Source organism: Neofelis nebulosa, chromosome 2 (assembly GCF_028018385.1).
Source record: "Neofelis nebulosa isolate mNeoNeb1 chromosome 2, mNeoNeb1.pri, whole genome shotgun sequence".
Taxonomy (NCBI): Eukaryota; Metazoa; Chordata; class Mammalia; order Carnivora; family Felidae; genus Neofelis; species Neofelis nebulosa.
Window position 1 is genome coordinate 54407162 of NC_080783.1, and position 24559 is coordinate 54431720.

The 24559-nt window shown below is 38.3% G+C and overlaps 1 protein-coding gene across 10 annotated transcripts in view; it reads left to right on the forward strand.

The window, feature by feature from the left end:
* The window catches only part of ZNF385B (zinc finger protein 385B), a 405481-nt gene that overhangs the window by 287034 nt on the left and 93888 nt on the right, over nucleotides 1-24559 (forward strand). Inside the window, exon 1 of one of the 10 annotated variants that reach the window (XM_058712560.1) lies at nucleotides 17377-17581. The exons of 8 other annotated variants lie outside the window; for them this stretch is intronic. Coding sequence is in view for 1 of the 2 variants with exons in the window: in XM_058712551.1 (XP_058568534.1) it covers nucleotides 21249-21255 (7 nt within the window). In the remaining variant the exon portion in view is untranslated. Of the gene's footprint in view, nucleotides 1-17376; nucleotides 17582-21230; nucleotides 21256-24559 lie in introns of those variants that run through there. One more of the 10 variants, XM_058712551.1, reaches the window with a different exon arrangement.

A 24559-nucleotide genomic window follows, 5' to 3' on the forward strand; every position in this document is an offset into this window, starting at 1 on the left:
CCAAAAATTAATAATTTCTTAATAGACATATATCAGTTTAAAAACATTATCAGGGTTACAAAATCAGCCCAAGAAACTCACAGAAGCATACTAGCATCCATTCACGGCCACCGATTATTTGGTGTGTGTGTGTGTGTGTGTGTGTGTGTGTGTGTGTGTGTGTGTGTGTGTTGTGTGCGTGTGCAGGTGTGAGTGCGTGTGCACTTTGTTTCTTAAACAAAGACAGTCACTACAGCCCAAAAAGCAATTATTTTATTCATTGTTTTATCTTACTGTGGGCAGAAGTGGTATTCATCTTAGTAATTTACTAAAAACACTGAAACATAATGATCCAAACTTTTGTTAAAAAGCAATTATTATTTTTTTCTAGTAAGAAGTTATACAACTTACAAGGTTTTAATAAACCCTTAAATTAACCTGATTTTTTCCCTCAAGATCAGTAGTTATAAAAGAGCACAGGTCTAGTTGCCACATTTTCTACTAGAAATATACTGATATACACAGGCAAAGTTTCTATTTAAAGAAGATACCAGCTCTGCATAATTAGAGAATTATAGTAAATTGTCTTACAGATGGAAAGGATGTGTATGTATACTTTTGGCACTTGTTATTAGAGAAACTTTGTTTCACTATGAGATTTTTTATATCTGATATATAATCAACTTTATATTATCTACTCTAATGAGAACCAGAAGTAGCTTAAAATGGAAAAAAGAAATTATTCCAAGATCTCATCTGAGAAGGCAGCTTTGGCTTACTTCCCCACTAATATTGACCTTAAAAAACAAGATCTCTTCAATCCAACTGGGCCTGCGTAGTCTGCTTTTTGTCTCATGGAGTATTCTGAAGGCCTCAAAGAAAGTCTTAGGTTTTACGCTAGTAACCCAATGTTATAGGGCTTCTCCTCCATGTCATTTGTAGGCAATCGTTGTAGGTAATGATTACTCTTTACTGCCTCAGTGTATTTTTATATACAGTTTTCTCCTGGATTCTATATTCTCATGTGAAGAATGCTTGAAGCCATCTGTTAAGAGCTTTTCCTCAAACCCTCTCCACTAGCAAAAGGACCAGGCTTTATCACAACACACTTAATTATTAATACCTCAATCAGGAAGGCAAACATACTAGTGAGCAGAGATTACTAGAACAAGACAGTCAGTTGAACTTACTCTATATTTGTTGAACTGCCTGAATTTTTAAGCCTATCATGGATATAGAATTAGAACTGGGATCCAAACATCTCCTGCCTCCTGCCCTCTTCCCTGAATTATAACTCGGTGTAATCACAGCATCTCTTTGCCACCAATTTTCTCTAAAATTGTTATAGAATATTTGAGTCCTTATGTTTGGTAGTTGTTAAATAAATATTTGCCTAGAACTAGACATACCTAAAATAAAGTGTGTGTGTGTGTGTGTGTGTGTGTGTAACTAGACATACCTAAAATAAAGTGTGTGTGTATGTCTGTGTGTGTATATATATACATATAATATTTAGATATTTAGAATATTTAGAATAAAGTGTATTAAGTATGGTGATATGGAATGTAGATATGATGGGAACACAGTGGAGGAATACTTTACCCAGTCTGAGTTAGTCAAAGAGAGGCTTCCTCTCTTAAAAAAAAATGCATAGAAATAGGCAGATGAAGTGGGGGAGGAGAGAAAAGGGTCAGTAGGAGAAAAATCAGAGGTGAGAAATTGCATGACGTATACAGGTAGCTATAAACAGATGTGTGTTGCTAATGCAGTGTTTTAAACAGGGATGGTGAGAAGAGAAACTCACATGGTAGTTAGGGGTCTCATCTTGGAAGGCCATGTTAGCCACATGAGTGTAAGTTTGATGATGAAGGCAAAGTTCCATGGGCATGGAGACCCTGCTGGTCTTGTTCATTCCGTGTTCCCAACATTGTACATTTATCTGACACACAGGTCCTGGTCTTCAGCAGAGGTTTTTTGAGTAGATGAAATGAAATAGAATGAAAAAAAAAAAGGATTTAAGTGGAAGATTTGTGTGGATCAGTTTAGATTTTTGGCAATTTGTTCTAGCAGCAGCCTTAGAGGTGGAGCCAAGGAGAATAAATGTGGAGTGAAGGAGACCAGTAATGATGGGAAAAGGTGAGGATCTGAAGTAGGGCAGTGGTCAGTCACAGGGATGAATTTGAGACATATTGGAAGACTAAATATGTCGGACCTGGTGTTTGTGTGGCTGTGTGGCTGTGAGAAAAAAAGGAAAGGTAGGAGGCCTGTTATGGTAGTTGCCATCATTTAATTTAAAGAATACTAGGAGAAGAGTTGTCTAAGGGAAGAATCAATTTCAAGTTTTTCTGAAAACATATTAGAATTTAAATTTCTTTCCACTTTTGCTTTAAAAAATGAACCCATGGATAAATTCTAACAGGTTTTCAACTAAGATCTTCTAGAACTTTAAATTTTTCAAATATTTTGTGGGTATTGTATTAGCATTAGGTGAGAACATAATCTAAAAGCATGGGCACCTCTCCTTTAAAAGACTTTTCTGATAACACCAAAACATTTTGGCATAATTAGTTACCACTTTTTTTTAAAATTTTTTTTAACATTTATTCATTTTTGAGAGACAGCACAAGCTGGGAAGGGGCAGAGAGAGAGGGAGACACAGAATCTGAAGCAGGCTCCAGGCTCCGAGCTGTCAGCACAGAGCCCCATGCAGGGTTCGTGGGGCTTGAACTCACAAACCGCAAGATCATGCCCAGAGCTGAAGTGGGACGCTAGACCGACTGAGCCACCCAGGTGCCCCACCACTTTTTCTTTACATACAAATTTTAGTAGAGAGAGAAATATGTTAATTGTTCGTTCTTTCCTCCCTTTTGCTTTCCTTCCCCCACCCCCATATTCCTCCTCTGAGTTGAGCATTCTGCAGTGAACAGGGGGTGGAATCAGCCCCCACATGGAGCTTCACTCAGAGTGGCCTTTGAAAGCTTCTCCACTTTGCAAGGGAAAAGAGCAATGCTTAGAGGCCAAGGAGAATTCCAAATAAACAGCATTCCTACTTCTGTTTCTCAGTCTGGTTGTAACATTTGGTGAGGGGCGAAAACAAATCCAACAGAACAAAGGGCCACCCTTCATTTGAACCTAAAGTTCAAATAATGTTAAATTTAATTGTACTCAGATGGTTAAAAATATTGTTAAAATATGTAATTCTTGCACACTGAAGATTTATAAGAAGTATGGTTAATGTTCTTTCTTTCTCAGTCTTTGGCACTGGCTCTCTTCCTCTTCTAAATATATCTTTTATTATCTCAGGATATTCCTTTAGGATGAGTAACTTCATTCTCTCACATTTCAGAGTAAAACCTTTCAGCCCAAATAAGTTTGGTTCTAGACATGGTTATGGGGCATCCAGCTGGCAACCAGGATATACAAAGCTGAAGCTTGGGGCAGAAGCAGGGCTCTGTGTAGCAGTCCTTTGCAGAGACAGTGCCCTGAGAAGCAGGGGTCATCCAGGGAGAGCGTGTAGAGGACCACAGAAAACCAGTGACGAAACCCAAACATCAACATACACAGAAGAGGAAGAGCAGGCCTTACAGGGACAGAGCAACTTGGTCAGAGAGGGCAGAGGAGGACCTGGAGAGACATATCTCAGGAGGCATGGCTAAAGAGAAGTTCAAGAAGGAAGGAGGCAGACAGCAAGGGAAGCAGCAAGCAAACCCACTTCTTTGTCATTAGCCTTGCCTCCTCAACCTGGCGTCTTCACAGTCCCTCTCACACGACTCTTCTGAACCACGAGGGAAGATGTTAGGTGGTCCACCATTGTTTCTGTACTTATGTTAATGATTTATGCCATGTGAAGAATACAATTTCCTCTGTGTGCAAGTATGACATTGGATTAGGCTCTTTTAACGTCACTTCCATCTAGTTTGTTTATAGGCTTTGTGGCTTTTAATGGTCTTTTCCTGTAAGGAGCTACAATTAATTTGACTATAATGTGAGTGTTTCAATAGTCATTATTTTTGTGGTTACCCGGCAGATTTCACCATTGTTTACTCGGGGATATTTTTTAGTCCACTCTGCTCCTTGTTCTGGATGTAATAGATAAATACCTTGCTCAGAGCCAAACAGAAATAGTTTAGATTCCACTTCCATGGACTTTCTACTTTGTTGTTTGCATTAAGAGAACTCCTAACAATTTTGAGAAGGATAAACAGAAAAGTTTATTTTCTTGTACAGTGTTCTGAGTAGGACAGTGCTGCCTGTCTGATTCATATCAGTTCTGGTCTGTATTTTGTCCACAGAATCATGCAGTTCTGTTGTTCCCTGGATAGATGGTGGTTTAGATATGTTTCCCCCCTGCAAAATGCAGTTCACATGTAGGATTCAAACCCCTTAATCTAGGCATGAGTAGTACTTCTACTGAGGCATTCTCATTGTGTTAAGTTTTACTTGCCCATTCTTCCTAGGGAAAGATTTTGTTATCAGTCTTAAAGATCATTATAGTAAAGAAGTGATTTTAAAAAATCATTCCTTTTGGTTCACAGGTATACGGGTCTGTGTAAAGATAAAGTAAGACGGATCTAATAATACTATACTTTTTATCAAGCAAATGTCAAAACTCGCTATAAGCCTTATTTCCTATGGCATTTTGGTGAATTCCTTTTGATTCTGCTTCTTTTATTTATGAAAAAAACTAAGATATAAAGAAATAAAGAATTTTATCCAAAGCCGCGCAGGCATTAGATATGAGTAACCTTGGTAATTCTGATGCAACAACTTGACTTTTTCCTCTAAGCTTGCTTAAAATATTGATAGAGCCCTTGAAAGCTTTATCATCCACTTTTCTTTCTTTCCTCACATAGCATCGATTTCTATTTTTTTAACTTTAAAAATTCACATATCACAATTGTTAAGAAGTTCAAAAGTAACTTTCTTAAATTTGGCTTTTCACCTAAATTTTATATTATTTTTTAAAGACCCAACTGTACTGCATATAATACAGCTAATAAATAATTCAGACAATGTTCATCAATACTGAGCAAAATGACACATTTACTTTTGAAAAGTTTGTTTTCAAAAACTGAACCCATCCTTTAGGGTCTTTTTGTTTGTTTGCTTGTTTGTTTTTGTTTTTACTTTTTCCTGGTTGCTGCTAATTCCATAAAGGATTGATAGCATATCAGTTGATGTATAGTATGGCAAAATAAAAAATAAAAATTACATTATTCCTTTTATCCAAAACTAAGTGTTATTACTTAAAATGTTCCTTCTGGTATTAATAGCCCATGTGAAATTCTTAGAGATTCAGAAGAGACTTTAACTCAGATATATGGATAAGGATTGATTTCTGTAATCAATGTACTATGAAATGCGTGTGTAAAGTCTGAGATGATGGTAGGGAGGGATATATACTAGCCGTTCTCTACATAACTTTCTTCGTCTTTAAAGGATCAACATTTATTAGGTTGACATCAAATACCCGAGAGCAAATTTTGCCGTAATGACTAAATCTGAACTTTGCTGTAGTATTTGAGATACCCCAAAATCAAATATAACTGAAAATTCTGACCCATTGTCATTTATTGAATAGTCCTGGTAACTTTTATGATAGCAAAGTGTTTTAAACAAATGATGGTATTTTACAGATGAATGAAAAATGAGAGCCTCATCTAAGGATTCCCCTTTTCATGGCTATTGCTTATCCACCCTTCCTCCTGATGGTAGAAAACAAGCAGGGCACAGTGGGAAGAGGAGGCCCCCAAAGTCTAGCACTTAGGCCCTAGACTCTCAGTCCTAGTGTGTGGTGTAGAAAGATGAAAATCAAAAGCCATTGAGTTGGAGTGGTGGTGAGGTCATCGCTCAGAAACCAAGTTTCCCTTCAAGCTTTCACCTTCATCTGCTTTCCTTCTCTGTGACTGATCCCTCCATCTACCCAGGTTGGAAGCTTTGCTTTATTTAGTCCATTGGATGTTAGCCCCATGTCCAAACATTTATTGTGTCCTATTGATTCTACCCCTTTGGCCAATCTTCTCACTGCAGCCTAACCCTCAATTTATGCTAAGATCATCTCTCACCTAGGTTGCTATAATGCCTCCTACTTGGACTCAGCACCATCAGCCCTGCTCCTCCCTCCCACCCTTTCCCCACCAGCTCCTCTTGCACATACACGTAACCCATGTTTCAACCACTGATGTTCCTAACAAAGAAATCTCATCATGTCAGGCCCTTGTTTAAAATCTGCCTTTGACTCCCCTTCAACTTTAGGTCAAGTCTGAACACATTAACATGACTTATAAGACCTGCATTGGTCTTGTTCAAGTTTACCTCTCCAGGAACATTTCTCACCCCAGAGACATACATTGGTCAAGACTGAAATTCTTTCAGTTCAGGGCACCATGCCTGCTCTAGCTGAAGGCGTGGCCTCATGTGTACTTCCCTCTACTTAAAACATACATGGAACCAGCTCCTCCTCTTCTACTTCATTCCTAACTTTTGCCTAGCTGAATCCTACTCCAGGTTTTCAGTTTAGTCCCTTACTTTTTCAAAAACACCTAACTGGACACCCATGAAAGAGCTCCCTTAGTATAGCCAGTATTACTCCTATCATCACACTTGTCATGCTCTCTTTTAAATGCCTCTATTTTCAAATGGACCTGTCACAGGCAGTTAGCTCCACAATGGCAGGGACTAACTGAGGGTTTCTCGTCCATTGTTACATGCATAGCACCGAGTACAGTGTGTGGCTTATAATCAGCCATCATTAAATGTCAGGTGATGTTTGGATAGATGGATTTCATACCAAGTCATCAGTAAAAGTAGAATGAGGAAAATAGGTACCAAAGCAGATATGGAGCCATATCAAAGGGATCCAAGGACCAGGAAGGCTGAGAAAGAACAGCACTGGCAAGTAGAAAAGCAGGCAGGCCTGCCCTGTCCTGTCCCATTGTATGCAAGGTCCGAGACAAGGATAAAAATTGATGCCCATGTTTACCTATTATAAACTATTATAAAGTTTAAAAATCAAGGCACTAAGCTGCTAAACAAAGTATATTTCATCCTTCTATCCTGACAAATATATATTCATAAAAACCTGAGAAGGCCAGGTTTTATTTTAGAATTCCCAGACATGTCAGAGTTCTGTGCCAGAACAGGGAAGCACAAAGTGGCTCCTGTCCCACTCTCTTTTTTTTTTTTTTTTTTTAATCCTGGCCCAGTCCTATACTGTAGGAGTATGGACCCCCAATCCCGGCTGCCAAGCTCTACCTATGGAAAACAGCCATTCTGGTCCCACATAGGTATTATCTGCCTCAAGGGAGAGAGGTCTAGAAGAAACCTATGTAGGTCCTGGAAGTAGTTCCAGGGCCATTTGAGGATGAACATATGGAATCCCAGATACCCAGAATGTGGCTTAGAAGTGGGGGGAGGAGAGGGTAGACACCATGTGGACCAATCTCCTTGGTCTACAGTCTGGGGAGAGGCCTGGTCAGAGAGGGTTGTGTCTAAGGATGATATTGCAAGCAGTTGACCTGGATTTATTCTGGAGCTTATACTCCCGGTGTATTCCAAGTATGTATCTGTGAGGGTGTAGCATTATCAAGAACTGTCTAATAATGTATTTTTTAAAAACCCATTCAAATACATGAATATACCTTGAAGGTTGTAGATAACATCTTTCCTAACTAACCTCTTGTTTCTACTTCAAGACCAGTCTACTTCAAGACTCTCTGTTCTGTTCTATTCTGGGAAGCAGCTAAAAACACAGTCTTTCCAGCGAAAACAGATTCTGAGTTTTGAGTTGGTTCGAGTTCTGAGTTGTCCATTTACTGGCTGTGGAGCCCTGGGCAGAGTTCTTCATCTGATGGGTGGAGGTAATAAAATCTTCCTCTAGGGTTATAGCTGAAGTACATGAGGTTAAAGTCTTTAAAAGGCTTAGCTCAAGTAAATGCTCAACAGATCATAGTGCTGTCATCATCATCATAATCACTGTCATTATTCTTACAGCTGTTATTCCTTATTGTCGGTAACTATTGCAATGACCTTGGGCAAGTCATGTAACCTCTGAGAACCTCAATTTCTTCATCCGTAAAATGAGGTCTTTGGAGCAGAGGATAACTAAAATTCTGCCCAGTTAAGAGCAGGGACTTTTTGGAGTTCTTTCTTTTTCAGTTTACATTATACCTGAACTTGACCCCAGGCTACATTGTAAATTGTTAGTGGAAGTTCCTGCTATGCATATAATATCACTAGGAGTCCTATTTTAAGCAAACCTTATATTGAAATTCTAAATCTTTCTTAAAAACTGGAAAAGTTTGGATTAAATATGCAGTTTATGAGGCAAGTATTTGCTTTACAGAAAGATTCGTTGTAGAGTTCCTTTGCTCACTGGTTCTTCTAGTACATTAAAAATCAAATTTGATTTACAAAAAGATATTCTTTACCTGGAACTATTAAGAAACAACTATTAAGGGGCGCCTGGGTGGCGCAGTCGGTTAAGCGTCCGACTTCAGCCAGGTCACGATCTCGCGGTCCGTGAGTTCGAGCCCCGCGTCAGGCTCTGGGCTGATGGCTCGGAGCCTGGAGCCTGTTTCCGATTCTGTGTCTCCCTCTCTCTGACCCTCCCCCATTCATGCTCTGTCTCTCTCTGTCCCAAAAATAAATAAAAAACGTTGAAAAAAAAAATTTTAAAAAAAAAAAAAAAGAAAGAAACAACTATTAAGATTAAAAATCTCTGTGAATCATAGAATCCTTTGAAAATTGGTTACATCTGATTCCACTTTCCCCAAAAATGAGCATGGTTGCAAATATTTGCATAGAATTCTTGGAGAGGGGGAGTCCATGGATCCTAATTTAAGAACCCAAAACAAAAACATAAAGCAAAAACAAAGCCAACGAAAATGGAATGTGCCGAGGATACTGGAGTCATTTCTAAATGCAGACCTCCAAACACCTGGCCCTTTTCAGTTTTAGAGAAAGAGAGAATTAACATTTACTGAAGGCATACTCTGTGCCAGACACTGTGCTAAGCATTTTATATGTGTTATGATGTTCTTCTACTTGCAAACCTAAAAAAGGTAGGTATTTCTGTTGAGAAAAATGAGGTTCAGATAGTAACTCGCCAAAGTGACATCTTTAGTTAATAAATAGTAGAAGCAAAATTTGAACTGGACTCTGACTCTAAAGTGACTACGACACAAGAAAAAGCCCTAAATTCCTTCACATCTCTTCTCAAGCTCCTAAATCTTTATAAAAGATAATCACAGAACTTCAGAGATTTCTCTTCCTTAGAGAACTTCTCACAGAGGAACACCCTAAGCCAACTTCATGTTGACCATCACATGATCCCTTGCCCATGATGTGTGCTGTTTCACTGGAGCTGGGCTGACTTACTTGTAGGGGTGCTAAGCTGCTGTTGGGATGGGATGCGGCAGGCAGAGAGCTGAGGGATGATGGATTCTGTTTGCTGGATGTGATTCAAAAGTTCTGATCCTCTACGTGCCCCAGTAAGGGTTTCAGCTGACATCTGTGTAAAATAGTTGTCAGCTGAGGAGCACAGAAGTGGCCTGTCAGACTCAGAATGTCCCATTTGCCAAGTCTCACATGAGAAAAGTGAAGACAGGTCTCACGGGGAAAAGAAGACCTGCTTTCCAAAAGATTTATTACATAAGGGTCATGTTGCATAACATGTGCTATGCCCAGTAGACACCACTCCTCCTTGATTCATTCATATTTTGCAAGGTAACTAATTAATCTCTTTAAAAAGGAGAGAATAGATGGAGGAGAACAAACAAAGGGCCTTATGTGAATGACAAAACAAGCTGAGTCTTCTTGGAATTCTGTCTTGGTTCTATAAGCTAATATTGAACTTTCTTTGTAAACAGCCTGACCAAATACTGTGCAGAAATCACTGAGGTTTGTACACTTTAAGACCTTATATATCAAGGTGAGGTCTGTATCCCCATGTTCTAACCTGTCAAAACAAGAACATTCTTGGTGAGTTGGAAATAACAATCACAAATCCATTTTTGGTTTCAAGTAATTTTAGGATATGCTATCTTATCACCTCAGACTTCACAGTGTGTCCTAGAAAAGCATGCTGTTTTCACAGTGATATTAAAGGCACAGTGAGATTTGGTATTTGATTTAGATTATCCTCATGATTTCCCACATGATATAGAACTGCTTCATGAAGTCACTTGCTGCTAAGCATTTCAGACCTTTATGTGGCAGTAATGAGAAAAACAACTGCTTGGAAATGTTTAGGAGTAAAACATGCATATTTAGAAGTAGCTGACATTTTGATATGTAATTTTTCTTATATGCTATGTATGATGCAAGGCATTCTCTGCCTAGCGTGAAGACAGTGCCTTCTTTTTATATCAGCAAGGCAGCATAGCATAGTGGTCAAAGTAGGGACTCTCGGACCAGACAATACGGGTTTGAACGCCAACTCTGCCCCTTACCTGCTTTGTGGTCTTGAGCAAGGTACTTAGTCTTTGTGTGCCCTGTTTTCTCATCTACAAAATGTCAGTAATAGTAAGTTCCTCCCTTGCTGTGTTAATGTGAAGATCGGGTGAATTAATACGTGCATAATGTGCTTAGAAAAGTGTTGGCATATAATAAACATTATGTTTTAGCCACTGTTACACAAATGTGTGAAGATGACTAATAAACCCTACAGTGGGTGTTAGAGGGTTCAAAAAAGAAGTTGGTTTGTCCTTCGTTCAGAATAAGGCTTTACCTGAGTTTCTTTGTATCTCTGTATTCAGAAAGCGCTAACTAGAATGGCTTCTGTTCTCTTGTTTTGTCTGCGTATCAGTCAGTGATCCCATAACATCTGTAGGCAAAGGATCCTCATGTACCTATAAATGGAAATGTGCACCAAATACTTGGTAGATTGAATAAATACCATGTCTCATATATCATACTCTTGCCAAATATATGTCAGCCCTGTGATAATGATATACCTTTGTTTTAAATGTTCCTGACTTCATATCAGCACTGTATATAATCAGTGAATACTCAGGGGAAAGAAAAGAATAACAATATCTGGGGAGTCCTTCAAATCATTTGATGCATAAAAAGTATCTTCATACTTGTAAAGGCTGGGGAATTATAGTCATTCATTCATTCAAAATCTGTATTGAGTGCCTATCTGCAGCCTAGCACTGTTCCAGAAGCCGGGAATAAAACACCTAGAATATAGCTGCTTCTGTCATGGAGATTATACTCTAGTAAGAGGAGACAATGAACAAGTAAACGAGTAAAACAAAATAATTTTAGAAACAAATAAGTGGATAGCGTAAATAAAACAGAACCATGTAATAGAGGAAACACCTTCCTGAAGACCTCAGCTGAAACACAACTGAATTTGGGGATGAGAATTCCCAAAACAAGAAAGGGAACAAGAAAGGCAAAAGCCTTGAGATAAGAGTGAATTTGACATGTTCAAGAAAGAGAAAAGAAGCTTGGGTCTTGGAAGGAGGAAGGGTGGGCAAGTGGAGGTGATACAAGGTGGGGTTATGTAAGTAAGCAGAGGCTTAATCATGTGGCAAATGTAGGCCATGGTAAGGAAAGATTTTATGCAAAGTGTGGTGGGAAGCCATTATGCACTGGAATAACACGATAAGATTTGTATTTTTAAAGTTTGTTTATCTGCTGTGAGGAGACCAAGTATAAGGGAACATAAATGTTCCCAGAAAGATCCATTCAGAGCCATTAGCTGTGGTCCAGATAGATGCTGATGGCTTGGACTAGGAGGTGGCAGTGACATGGAGAGAACCAGAAAGATTTGTAATATGTGCTGGGAGTACAACCAGGACTTGGTAATAGTCCGGAAATAGGTGGTGAGCCAAAGGAGAAACCAAGGAATCATGTATTTTAAGGTCTTACTTAAGTCCTGCCCTCACAGTGAAACTTCTCCAGCCATTCTAACTCACTTCTCTCTCCTTTTGGTGGAGCAGTTGTTTTTTGAGCTCACAATATGTATAAGGCACAGTTCCTAGTGTTTAGGATACATTAGTGAACAAAAGACATATCCCTGCCCTTGTGAGGTTGTATTCTCTCCTGTACTACTTCTTTCCCTGGGCCTATGATTCACACTAAATTGTATGTGTCTTTGTATTATTCTCTAAGTGTTTCAGATATAGTATTTTTGTTCTGCAATTAGTCACCTTCTCAAGGACCAAGGACCCCAGTTCTCAGTTTATCATGATGTCTAGCTCACTACTGGGTGGGGGGGAGGGGAGCAAAAGTAACAGTGAAAATATGTCTTCTTTGTTGATAATAATGTCTTGTTTATAGCCTTGCCTACTTTAAATAAATTTGTGAAAATCCAAAATTACAATTCAGATCATTGGAAAGGCAATCATTTTTCCATTAAAAAGGGATTATTTACTCACTGAAGAGTTACTTTAAAATAACAGACTCCCCTAATGAATGTAATTAAAAGTTTGTTAACAGGCCATCATGTATTTGTCAGGGGATGTGAGCAAAGGAACTGAAGCTAGAGTATCAGGGGCCACAATCAATTTAAAATTAATCCAAAATGAAGACAAAGAAGCTGAAATTTAGAATTGTAATTAAAGAAGAAAATAATTTCTGATTTCTGAAAATTTAAACATATTGACTTTATAGAAGACTTTCATTTTCTAAATTTACCATTTATAATCGACAGTTACAAATTGATTCTTTAACCAGAGCACATTCATCCTGGCAATGAAAAGTAATCATCTGAATACACACAAAAAAATTGGCTTCTGGTTATAACTTTTGGAGTATGCCTTAAAATATGAAGAAGAAAACAAAATTCATGGTGTTATGTTTTATAAAGGAGTTTGAGCACTTCATAAGCACTCATAGAATATTGACTCCTTTTCCTGACCCCTTGTAGTAATGTTGGCATTGAGGTGCTCTTGCTAATGTAATGTTCTAGCTACTACACCTGTCTGGTGGGTTAATTAGCTTTGGAGCACTATTCTAGGAATCCAATGAACGTTTAGGACTTTATTTATGTGAAAAATGCTTCTAGGTTCTAGAATAACTTTAAACCCAAGGTTAAGAAAACACCCCATTTATAAGGGGCCCTCTATAACTTGTTTCTGTATATTTCACCATGTTTCCTCTTTGAAGACCATCATAATTACCAAGGGGAAAGAAAACCTTTAATCAGGTAGTATGCAGCAGCACAGTTCATGTAAGAGTGTACATGCCATTCCTCTTACCTCATTCATTCATTCGGTACATTTGTTGAGTGCTTTCTTTTGGCAAGTCCCTAGGCAAAAGCAGCACATCATGTTTGTCCCTAACCCGGAAGTCCTTATAGCTTCTTGGGGGAAAGGATACACAATAGAATGACTTAAATACTGTAAAGGACATATTAGTGAAATGTATCACAGGTTCAAAGGAGAACGAGATACTTTATTCTGATGGAAGTAGAAAGACTTCCTAGAAGAGGTGGCATTTTAAATGCCACTTGAGGGGTGCCTGGGTTGCTCAGTTGATTAAGCCTGAGACTTAGGCTTAGGTCATGATCTCACGGCTCCTGAGTTTGAGCCCCGGATCAGGCTGTGTGCTGACAGATCAGAGCCTGGAGCCTGCTTCAGATTCTGTGTCTCCCTCTCTCTCTGCCCCATCCCCACTTGCACTCTGTTCTCTCTGTCTCTCAAAATGAATAAACGTTAAAATTTTTTTAATAAAAAATAAAATAAAATAAAATGCTACTTGAGGGTAGAATGAGAAGGGACAGAAAGGCAAGGGCATCCTGGGAAGCCTAAGCAAAGTGATAGAACTAAGAAAGTATGTATATATAAGAGCCAACCAGTGCTTCATGCAGTAGACATTTCTAGAGCAACTACTTACTAGGTGTAGGGCACCAAGAAGCCAGAGACAGAAAGAAAAACATTTTGTCCTTGCCCTTGAGAAATAGTTCAATTTAGCATATCTTAGAAAGTTTTCAGTTAAGAACAATGAGGGATGCTGAACTGAGATATTGTAATTGTATACTCTGGTGATGGTTTTGGTGATGGTGATGGTAATGCCTATCATTTGCTAAATCCTTCAATGTGCTGTATGCGCTACTAAGAATTTACATGCACTAGTTCCTTCAGGTCTCCTCATGAGATATGATTGGTGTTTTTATTCCTACTTGTCAGCTGAGAAAACAGGCTTACCAAGTCAATTAATTCATTTAATGTTGCCCAGCTGGTAAGTAGCAGAGTAGAGATTTGAACAGGTGTACAGTATTGGATTTCAGAGCCTGTAACTCACTAAGGGGAACAATGGAAGACATTTGAATAGGAAAATGATTGATTTGAGCTGTCCTTCCCAAGAATTCACTTAACCACGGGGGGAATACCGTGATTAAAGAATTCTAGTAGTAAGCAGCCAATGAGGATCTAAATGCCGGTAATGGTAATAGGTATGAAAAGGGGAAGGAGGTGAAAGATGTCCTAAAGATAACTAACTTGATTTAGAGGCAAGGAAGAGGGTAAAGTTAAATACCATTCTTCAAGTTTTAGAGTCTATATAACCAGAAAACTCATGGTCCAGGGCAGTGAAATAAAGACCACCAGAGGAAGAATGTCCCTTCTGGTGATGGAGGGGAGCTGGTGTGACTAGTTTAATTTTGTACAAGTTGAACTTGAGATGCCAAGGGGATAATACAGGTGCGAGGAGTCCAGCAGGTGTTCAGAAATACAAAAGTTGATCTTGGAAAAGAGGTGTTTAGATATAGGAGCGTATTCTACCAATGGTATACAGAGGTCAAGGAGGACTGATAAAGGACTTCAAAACCATAGTTTTATTAAGATGGGGAAATCAGAAGCCAGATTTATGAAGTGAAAAGGATAGTAAAAAAAAAAAAGTGAAGAAGGAAGTAGGCTATGCTAAAAGGAACTGAAGTTAAGGGAAATGAGAGAATGGCTGGTAGACTAAAAGGCTAACAGAAATAAGGGAAGTTTTCTTTGTTTTCTTTAAGAATGAAATGACTTGACTGAAGAACGATGGTAACTTATGGAGTTAAATTTTGTAATCTGTGGGGCTGCACTAACTCAAGGGCATATGTGATGGGTTAGCCAAGTAAGAGATGCCTGGTGACTCCTTGAGAGTCATTCAGACTCTTGTCACCCCCTTTAGATCACCACTTAAATGCCACCTCTCTGCTAAGGCCTTTAGCTTTCCCATAGAAGCTTAAGTTCTCTATCACGTTCTCCTACCGCTTTTAGTACATATATGCATGCACCATGGACCAGTGGCTCACAATGATCAGTGTGTTTCACATCACCTGGAGGACTGGTTAAAACACAGATTTCTGAGGGGCATCTGGGTGGCTCAGTCAGTGAAGCATCCTACTCTTGATTTTGGCTCAGGTCATAATCTTGCGGTTCGTGAGATCAAGTCCTGCATTCGATTCCATGCTGTGAGCGAGGAGACTGCTTGGGATTCTTTCTCTCCTTCTTTGTCTGCCCCCACCTTTTCCCCTTCTCTCAAAATAAATAAATAAGCTTAAAAAACAACAACAACAACAACACAGATTTCTGAGTGCCACTCAGCATTTATAATTCTGGGATGGAGCCTGGAAATTTGCTTTGCTTTGCTTCTCAGGTGATGCTGACGCTTCTGGTTTGGGGACCGCACTTGGTATGCTACTAAAGAAAACGAAGGACCTATGGGAGGTACACATAAAGGTTTGGGAGTTTGAGTATGGACTAGTATGTCAGACCTAGAAATGTTCTGGAAAATACTCCAGGAATCAGGCATGATTTAAGGGCAGGCAAAAAAGAATGGAATTATTTGCCTGGCTCCATGAAAGAAAAATACTTCTAAGGAGGTAACAACATAATACCTACTGAACACAGAGTTTTCTTAGGAGGGGTCTAGATTTTTTAATTTAGGTGTAGATTTTTAAAAATAAAAAATTAGGGGTGCCTGGGTGGCTCAGTCGGTTGAGCGTCCAACTTGGGCTCAGGTCATGACCTCGCAGTTCATGAGTTCGAGCCACGCATCGCCTCTGTACTGACAGCTCAGAGCCTGGAGCCTGCTTCCGATTCTGTGTCTCCCTCTCTCACTACCCCTGCCCCACTCTCTCACTCTCTTTCAAAAATAAATAAACATTAAAAAAAATTTTTTTAAATAAATAAAAATTAAAATTAAAAATTAAAGTGAAAACCACAGCAGTGACTATAAGTTTATTTTAATCATGAACAACTAAATATTATGTGAGCAAGAAGTGCACAATTGCTGTTTGGGGAGAAATAAGTATAGAGCTGGCATACTATGTTCCATTTAGAATGCTATTTTGTTTTATTCATAACAACTGAGATCATGGGGCTTGGAGATATGCACTAATTCTAAGAGCTGGTTTTATAACTATCATTTTGATTGCTGCATCTAATTATTTCCTTAGGTTTACCTGTCCCTGATGGCTACCATGCAAATCTGACATAAGCAGATATATCAGATCTCTGGATTTGAATGGGTGCAGTTTGCTTTGTACGTCACTAAAGTGTTGGCTGTGGTTGCCAAATGTGCTAAGTTGCACAACCAAAGGAGCAAAATCCTTCCTGACATTTAAAAGATCAATCATTTCAAGTTTCTTTCATTCAGTCAAATGCCCACTAAGCGAACTCATCAATATCAATGACAATCAGCCTAGCATAAGCAAAATAACCAGTAAGTCATAGCCATACTGCATAACACGGACGTAACAGAAGCTTATTATGATCACATGATCAGATGCCACTAGATGAAGAGTGAAATTAGACATATGAGTACATAATGTATCCTTTTAGTTCCAAGCCTATACAACTGCTAATTTCACCATGAAAATTCTCCCACATGGTTGAAATTAGGTTTTTGACATTGAAAAGCATAAATATCCCTATTAATGTTATCAACATCAAGTTGTTACCTGCTTTAGTCTTTTTTAATTATATGCTGTGAATCTTTATTTAAAACCTAAAAATGTACAGGCAAGGAAAGAAATTATTGAGGCCTAATGGTATGCAGATAAATTATTCTGGACTAACAGAATAAAAATGAAGTTCATATTTTGAGAACATACTCCTTTTTCAAATAAAAAGCAATTTTAAAAGAAAGATTTAGTTGCCCACCCAGAAAAGAAAAAACAACAACAACAATCCCTTTAAGTCTAAGTGACACCATAAATTCCAAATGGGTATAATAAATAAATATTTTGAGAGAGTTGCAGTGCTTTGTTGGGAAGGAGAGGTGAGTGTCAGATGATCTGATTTCATTTTTACTATGGCTGAGTGGTAGTTTCTGAGTAGCCGAGTACCTGGGAGCTACTCAGAAAAATTACATGAAAGAAAGTAATTGTCAGTCTTTTAGGATATATTTGGTTCAGTGTCGTCAGAAGGTAGTCTGCCCTCTCCCTGGAATCAAGTTGCAAACACTATCCTCAATAGTAATTAGAGCTAAGCGGCAATTACAGGACGTATGATTTGTTCAGACGCACTGCCTGTCGGCTGTTTCCTAGCACCACATTTCACAGAAGCACCAGGTTGAAATGATGGAATTATTTATCTCTCAATGTAATACTTCGTACAGTGCTTGAATGCAGAAGTGAACGTGGACTGTAATCTTAAAAACGAAGGTAAGCATTGCTGGCTGATCAGCATTTACACCTCAGGGAACTTTTTCATGAAGTATGTGACAAAAATGTAAAACAGCTAAAATCAATTTCAGAAAAAGAGAAAAGGATCAGAATTAGAACAAATAGAATTTGCTAATTTTACAACTCCCCTGCTCAAGATCATCTTGGTTTTCCTGGTTTGTTTTTATTTAAATTGTAATATTGGTTCACTTTGCTATATATAATAAAGATGTGACTGATTTCCCACATCTCCTCTATCCTTTTTCTTTTGAAGTTTGTCTCAGAATAGCTGGTAGGTAAAAATGAAATTCATGTTTAATCCAAGTATTTAGAGCCCTCTCTCACTTTTTCCTTCAGGAAATCTGTTTAAGCTGATGATTGTCCCGATTCAAGAATGCACATTCAAACTGACAGAACAGTGGCTAGTAGCCTGTCACTAAATTAGGTGACGTGGGTGATTTGCACTCTTATCCCCATCTTTATGATAAGCGTGTTTCAAGCTTTGAATGTTTCATCTAGTTCAAATCAAAATTCAGTGACTTCAATGTTTACTTAGACCCTTGGGCATAGAAATCTCTCTGGAAACTAGGTAAGTTTAGCTCCTCAAGAGGGAGTATTGTCTGTTATGAGGATGGATGGGGTTTGTATGTCCATAGTAGATGCTTGCAAAATTCTCATTTCTGTTTTAATGTTATTGCTTTAGTTCCCCCCCCCCCCAGAAATCCTTTTTTTTCAATTTTGCCATTTTTTTGAATATGAATAAATATTACTGTCAGTAAAGAGCTTATGAAGCCTTGGCAGCAGGTAGATAGATGTTTTATCTCGTAGTCCCCAGTAGGATTTCAGGTGGTTGGAAAATATTGAAAGAGCATCAACTTCTTTCATTCTGTCTCATTGGTGAATTAGAGGTGTAAACACTGAGGGTTCAGTAGACTCTTGAAAAAATGAGTAGATTGAAGCCCATGAGCCTTCATTTTTCCAAGGTCCTAGAGACTCCGTGATGTTAGACTTCTTAGCAGACACTTGCTCAGTGGAGTTATCACAATTAGGCTAGTATCTGATTTTGGAAGAAAATTGTTTTTCTCGCCCTGGGTCCATGATTGGCTTCAATCTGTATATTTGCTTTGTCATGGAGTCATTTATCTTTAGCACCATTTTCTTCATCAGAAAAATGTGGGATGATCATAAGCCATGTAACAGATTAGATATCTACTTAGTATATTTTAAAGCACATTGTGCTCTGTAATGAAAAGTTATAGTATTTGTATAACCCAGGACACTGATGACAAATTTCTATACAAATATACCACTAAAATCTAACTTCTTAACTTTCTCTACTTTGTCATGGGTATGGCAGATATTATGTGAGTATATATGAAAACAATCCTCAGTTGTTGGAACTGACATGACTATTTGAGACATAACCAGAGATATGACCTTCATCTAATTGGTTTATCTTGTCACAGGGACAAACTTGTCCTGATACCAGTAAAATCTTGCTATTTGTCTTTTGATTTGTAGAAGCAAATATTGAAAACAAAATGAATGCTGCAAAAGAAGGCAAATGACAAAGTTTGAGTGCTTTCTGGTTCCCAGACAGTATTATGGTGAAAGAGAGAGAGACAGAGACAAAGAGACAAGAGACAGACAGGTACATACACATGCAGAGATAGAAAGACATAGAAACAGAGACATGAGAGGGATGAGAGATGAGAGAGGCAGACAAGACAAACAGGTGAGAGGGAGGGAGACTAGAGAGACAGGGAAGGATAAGAAGGAGAGAGAAAGAGGGTGTTAGAGAGAAAGGGTGTTAGAGAAAAAAAAAGACAGACACAAGTCGATCAAAGTTTGGAAATAGAAATTGTGCAGTTTTGGAACTTTGGGTTCTTTTCTACATTTTCTTTAGCTGGAAACATGCTTTGTCAAATTAAATACATTGAGCCCTAGGTCTATTACTTTTCCATTTGCGTCCTTTAAAGCAAAGGGAGCTTAAAAGGCTGTTTGAAGTTCAGAAGAGACCAAGAGTCAAAACAAATGTTCGTCTAAAAAAAAAACATTTCCATTCCTTTCTTGCTTTATAAAGCAAATCACTGACAAGGAAAATGATGAGTGCTATGATTAAATTCTCTACTTTCCATGTGGCACTTTATTAAAAAATCATTATGTCTTTGACTTTTGGTGTTCTTTGGGGAAGTGAGAATCATTTGAGAAGCCAAATAGAAATTCCATAGAAGAAAAACTGGCACAAAGTCAGTATAATGGCACAAGAATAAACATGATACACAGGGACAGGGGGCAATCATTTATGATGAATCACTTCCAATGCAGAAAATCCTTGGGCATTCATTGGAGGGCCTTATCTGATGCTGTTTTGCATATCACTACTGCCCCAGAAGCTGCCTGAATGACTGAAGCAAGTAGCATCAATTTCTAGGATGTCAGGACAATGGCAGAGTTCCAAGAAGCCATATCAGGGGTTGGCCATTCCATTCAATATCCACTAAAGACCCTTTGGAGTGCAAGCCTCCCCTTAGGTCACAGGACTCCATGTTTCTCAGGATAAGGGTGATACCACATTGCCTCCCAGCTGCCCAGCTCCTTTCTTGGAAGGGATTGGATGGCCTGCTTAACTAAGTTGTACCTCCTTATATAGTTTTTGCTCTGTTCTACTTCATTCTCTACAGATTTCTACAATACAGTCAAAGATAAAAGGGAGGAAAATCATTTTAGGAGTGAGATGTTAGGAAATTCCAAATAAGGAATTGGTGCTAATTCTAGTCTCTGTAACATTAAGCCAAACTTAACCACTCTTCCCTCCCTCCTCAAGTCCCCCTCATGTTTTTCCCTAAGTGAACCTCACTATCTCCCTATTGCTTACAGTCTCTGCTTGCTCTATTCCTGGCGTGGCCAGATTAGTCACCCCATACCAGGTTTCCACAGGGATGAAATGGCAGCTTTCACGAGTCCTGGCAGCCACATGGGAGCCATGTCTATGGTTCCTGGATGAAAATGGCTTCTTGGCTGATGGGGGACCAAGAATGGCCTCATCTATGATGGTCACCATGATCATAATCCACTAGAATTTGTCCTGAATTCTCTACAGTGCATTATAATTATGGTGGCCATAGAATATGTATGCAGAAAGGAAAAGGGTTATAGCACAGTTGTTACTATCCTGTTTATTCCCAAACTGTGCTTCCTAGGAGCCTATTACTTTTTTCTTTTTTCTAACATAGGCAACAGCTTTTGAATAGCTTTGAAATGTTTAGTTAATATTTAAGCTAAGGAAACCTCTTTTCTCTACCAAAGTGGGAGTAGAGAGCACTGGCAGAGCAAATACTAACTCTGTTTCTTTAAATTGAGCAAGCTTCTGGAGAAAAAGTGTCTTTTTAAAGGACCATTAAGTAAATCACTATTCCTTTTCACCCTGTTTGGTTCTTAAATGCAAATAGCCAAGCCACTGAATGCAAGAACTGAAATTTGCTGAAACTAGGGGGCAAAACATTTTGTATCCTGGAGCTAGAATGTATAGCAGCAGCTGGATGGGTTGACCTCCTGAGTTGCTGTATGCAGTGCCTTCAGCCTGGCCCTTTAGTGAGCTGCAGAGGAGAGGCATAAAGACAGACCCAGAGAGGCCTCAATGACCCTGCTGTTTTGATCTGCTCCGATGGAAGGTCAGTTGCCATTGCTTGGAAAAATGTGTCTTTTCAGATAGCATTTTTGTTGCAGTACTGATAGTCCTTCAGTATAAAAATCACCAAAAAATGCATGTGTGCCTCCTGGTATGAAGCTATTTGAATTAGTTATATTGATCCAAACAGTACAGCTGAAAGCATAGTTTTGATGGGGTTTGTTGTTCTCTTTTTTATATCATTGGGAATATTAAAAAAATTGTTTAAAATGAGGTGTTGCAATCAATCTTCTGCTGTTCTTAAATGTTGCCTCATGGCTGCACTGACTTTTTTCTTTGATTTAGTTTCTTTCATTATTCATATTAATAAAACATTAAAATTAAAATCTCATTGAAAAATGAATACTCCTAAATTTTAGTCAAAATATAAAAAGAAAACAGACCATCTATTTAAATTTTTAAAGAAGATAAAGACTTCAACATATGATTCTTGTACGTCTTTGATTGTATTGACTTAAATATTCGAAACAATGTCTCTGGGCAATGGGAACTCTAAATGTGAGTCTACCGTCAGTCAGGTATCATGCTGGATTAAATTCTCTTAATCATTTATCTCATGTAAAATTAAGGGTAGATTCTTTTTTTTTAATGTTTATTTATTTTGTGAGAGCGTAAGCAGGTAAGCGCAGGAGAGAGAGAGAGAGAGAGAGAGAGAGAGAGAGAGAGAGAATCCCAAGCAGGCCCTGCGCTGCCAGTGTAGAGCCCGACATGGGGCTCAAGCCCACAAACCATGAGATCATGGCCTGAGCCGAATTCAAGAGTCGGACACTTAACCAACTGAACCACTCAGGTACCCCAAAGGTAGATTCTTATATTATGTTTAGCTGTAAAGTGTTATGAGATATAATTCCTCTAGAAGTATTCAGCGGTTTGAGAAAAATGGTTATTGGGAATAAGAGAGTCTGTATTTTTTGAAGGTTTCTAAAATAAGTCATAGTTTAAAAAAATAAAAATAAAATAAAATAAAATAAAAGTCTTAGTTCCATGAGGCCATTAGGTCCTTCACATGCTGTAAAGAGAGAGGAAAAATTTCCTCTGTAACAGAAAAAGGCTTCAGACTTCACGAAAGCATCTTGATGCCATAGACAGGAATCATTGGGCAAATGTAGCACAGGACCATCTCCCTGTCTCTTTTTGCCAGAAAGTTTTGTCAGGCTACAGTGACCTCCCAATCCATGCTCGACCTCAGACAATTTTAGTAAAGCCCTGTCTGGAGATAATTTTGGCTTCTCTAAAGACTTGGTAATTTAGGAACTAAGCTCATGACATTCCCTTTTGATAAGTCAGGTATATTAAAAACTATTTCAAAAAAATGATAAAGCACTTGTCAGAACCCTGTTTTCCTTTCTTTGAGTTTCCTTTCTTGCATGGTCACGCTTAATAATGTCAGGTTACAGGTGGAAAAACTATAACAAAGCAAAAATATTGTCCATTCAGCTTCAAAGAAGACAATTGATCCTCAAGACTTTTTCTGAAAACCAATTATCTTCTTTACTTAAATTCTGAAATTCTCAGATTTTTCAATTCTACCTCAAAAATGGATGACAGCTATTGAGGTATCCACATGTGTAATCATATGATATTTTGGTACTACAGAGTAAAAAAATCTGACCCTTTCTTTCAACATTTAAATATAAGAAAGTCAGTGCATGGGCAAAATACTCAGATATAAATGAATCCCGACGTGGCTGTAAGTATTCTATCGCCACACATTCAAAAGGCCATCCATTGCATCTTAGTAAAAGATTCATCGTTTTGTGTAAAAGCTGGCATATTACTACTAAACCCAAAGGACATTGTGGCTTAAAATCCATCATGATGTGGCTTCACTGCTGTTTTTTGAGGCAGCACTTCATTATTGCCCATAAACTTCAGTGTGATACTCAGAAGGATTTATTTTTAAATGCAACATTCTGCCAGGATGCCGCTGTTGGACTCTCTGGAGGGAACCCTGAGGTGCCCCAAGGGAGATCCAGGAACAAAACTGCCAACTGTTAAGATTTTATGGACTCAGAGTTCTAGATACACATTTTTCTCTTTGGCATCAGTAGATTCTGTGTCAGTCTCTTCCATCCACTTAAGAAATTCAACAAGGAAACATCAGCATTAAAGGGAAATTTTATTTTCTCACAAATCATTTTGAGCAAAATCAAGCTGGCAGGGGGAAAAAAACATCATATTCATCCTAAAAGTATACAAACCTGACAGCGTTTGAAGATGTTCTTCTTATTGGAGAATTTTGCCTGTATTTGCCAAAATAGTTTACTAAAATTATTATCATTGGACACATTACTTCTAAAAAGTTTCTGGTGAAGTATAACATACAGAAATGTGCACATAAGTGTACGGTTGAATGAATGTACATAAACACAACATACCTGTGTAACTGGCACCAAGACCAGGTAGAAGACATTTCCAGCACCTTAGAAGCCCGTCTCATGCTCCACCTGCCCTTCCTGCAAGGATAGCCCTATCCATACAGTATAGATTAGTTTTGTCTGATTTTGTACTTTGTGTAAACTGGTATTATACAGCATATTGATATGCTTCCTGATTTTAGGGTTTTTTTTTTTAACATTATGTTTGCAAAGTCTCTTTGTTGTTGCGTGTAATTATAAGTCGTTTGTCTTCATTGCTATATTCCATTATGTGAATGTTTTATTGCATGAAGAACCAAAATTACTTATTTCTACTGTTGATGGGTTAATTAGCTAATTTCCAGTTTGGAGCATTGTAAATAGTATTGCTATGAGCATTCTAGTGCATATTATTTCTGTTAGGTAAATACCTAAGGCTGGACTTGCTGAGTCATAGGGTATGTATATATTCAGTTTTAGTAGATATTGCTGGTTATCCAAAGTGGTCGTAATCATTGACACCAGAGGGGAGGAGGTTGGGGGGATGGGCTAAATAGGTGATAGGGAATAAGAAGGGCACTTGTTGTGATGAGCACTGGGTAATGTATGGAAGTGGTGAATCACTATATTGTACACCTGAAACTCTATTACTCTGTATGCTAACTGGAATTTAAATGAAAACTGAAAAAAAAAGTCCTAGTTGCTCCATATCCTTGTCAGCACTTGATAATCTCAATCTTTCTTCATTGTAGCCATTCTTGTGGGTATGTAGTGATATCTCATTGAAGTTTTAATTTGCATATCCCTAATGACTAATGAAGTTAAGCACTTTTTCATATTTACCGGCCATTTTAGTATATATTTTTGTGAAGTGTCTATTCTTCTACCCATGCTTTCTGTCATGTTTTCATTTTCTTATTGATCTATAGG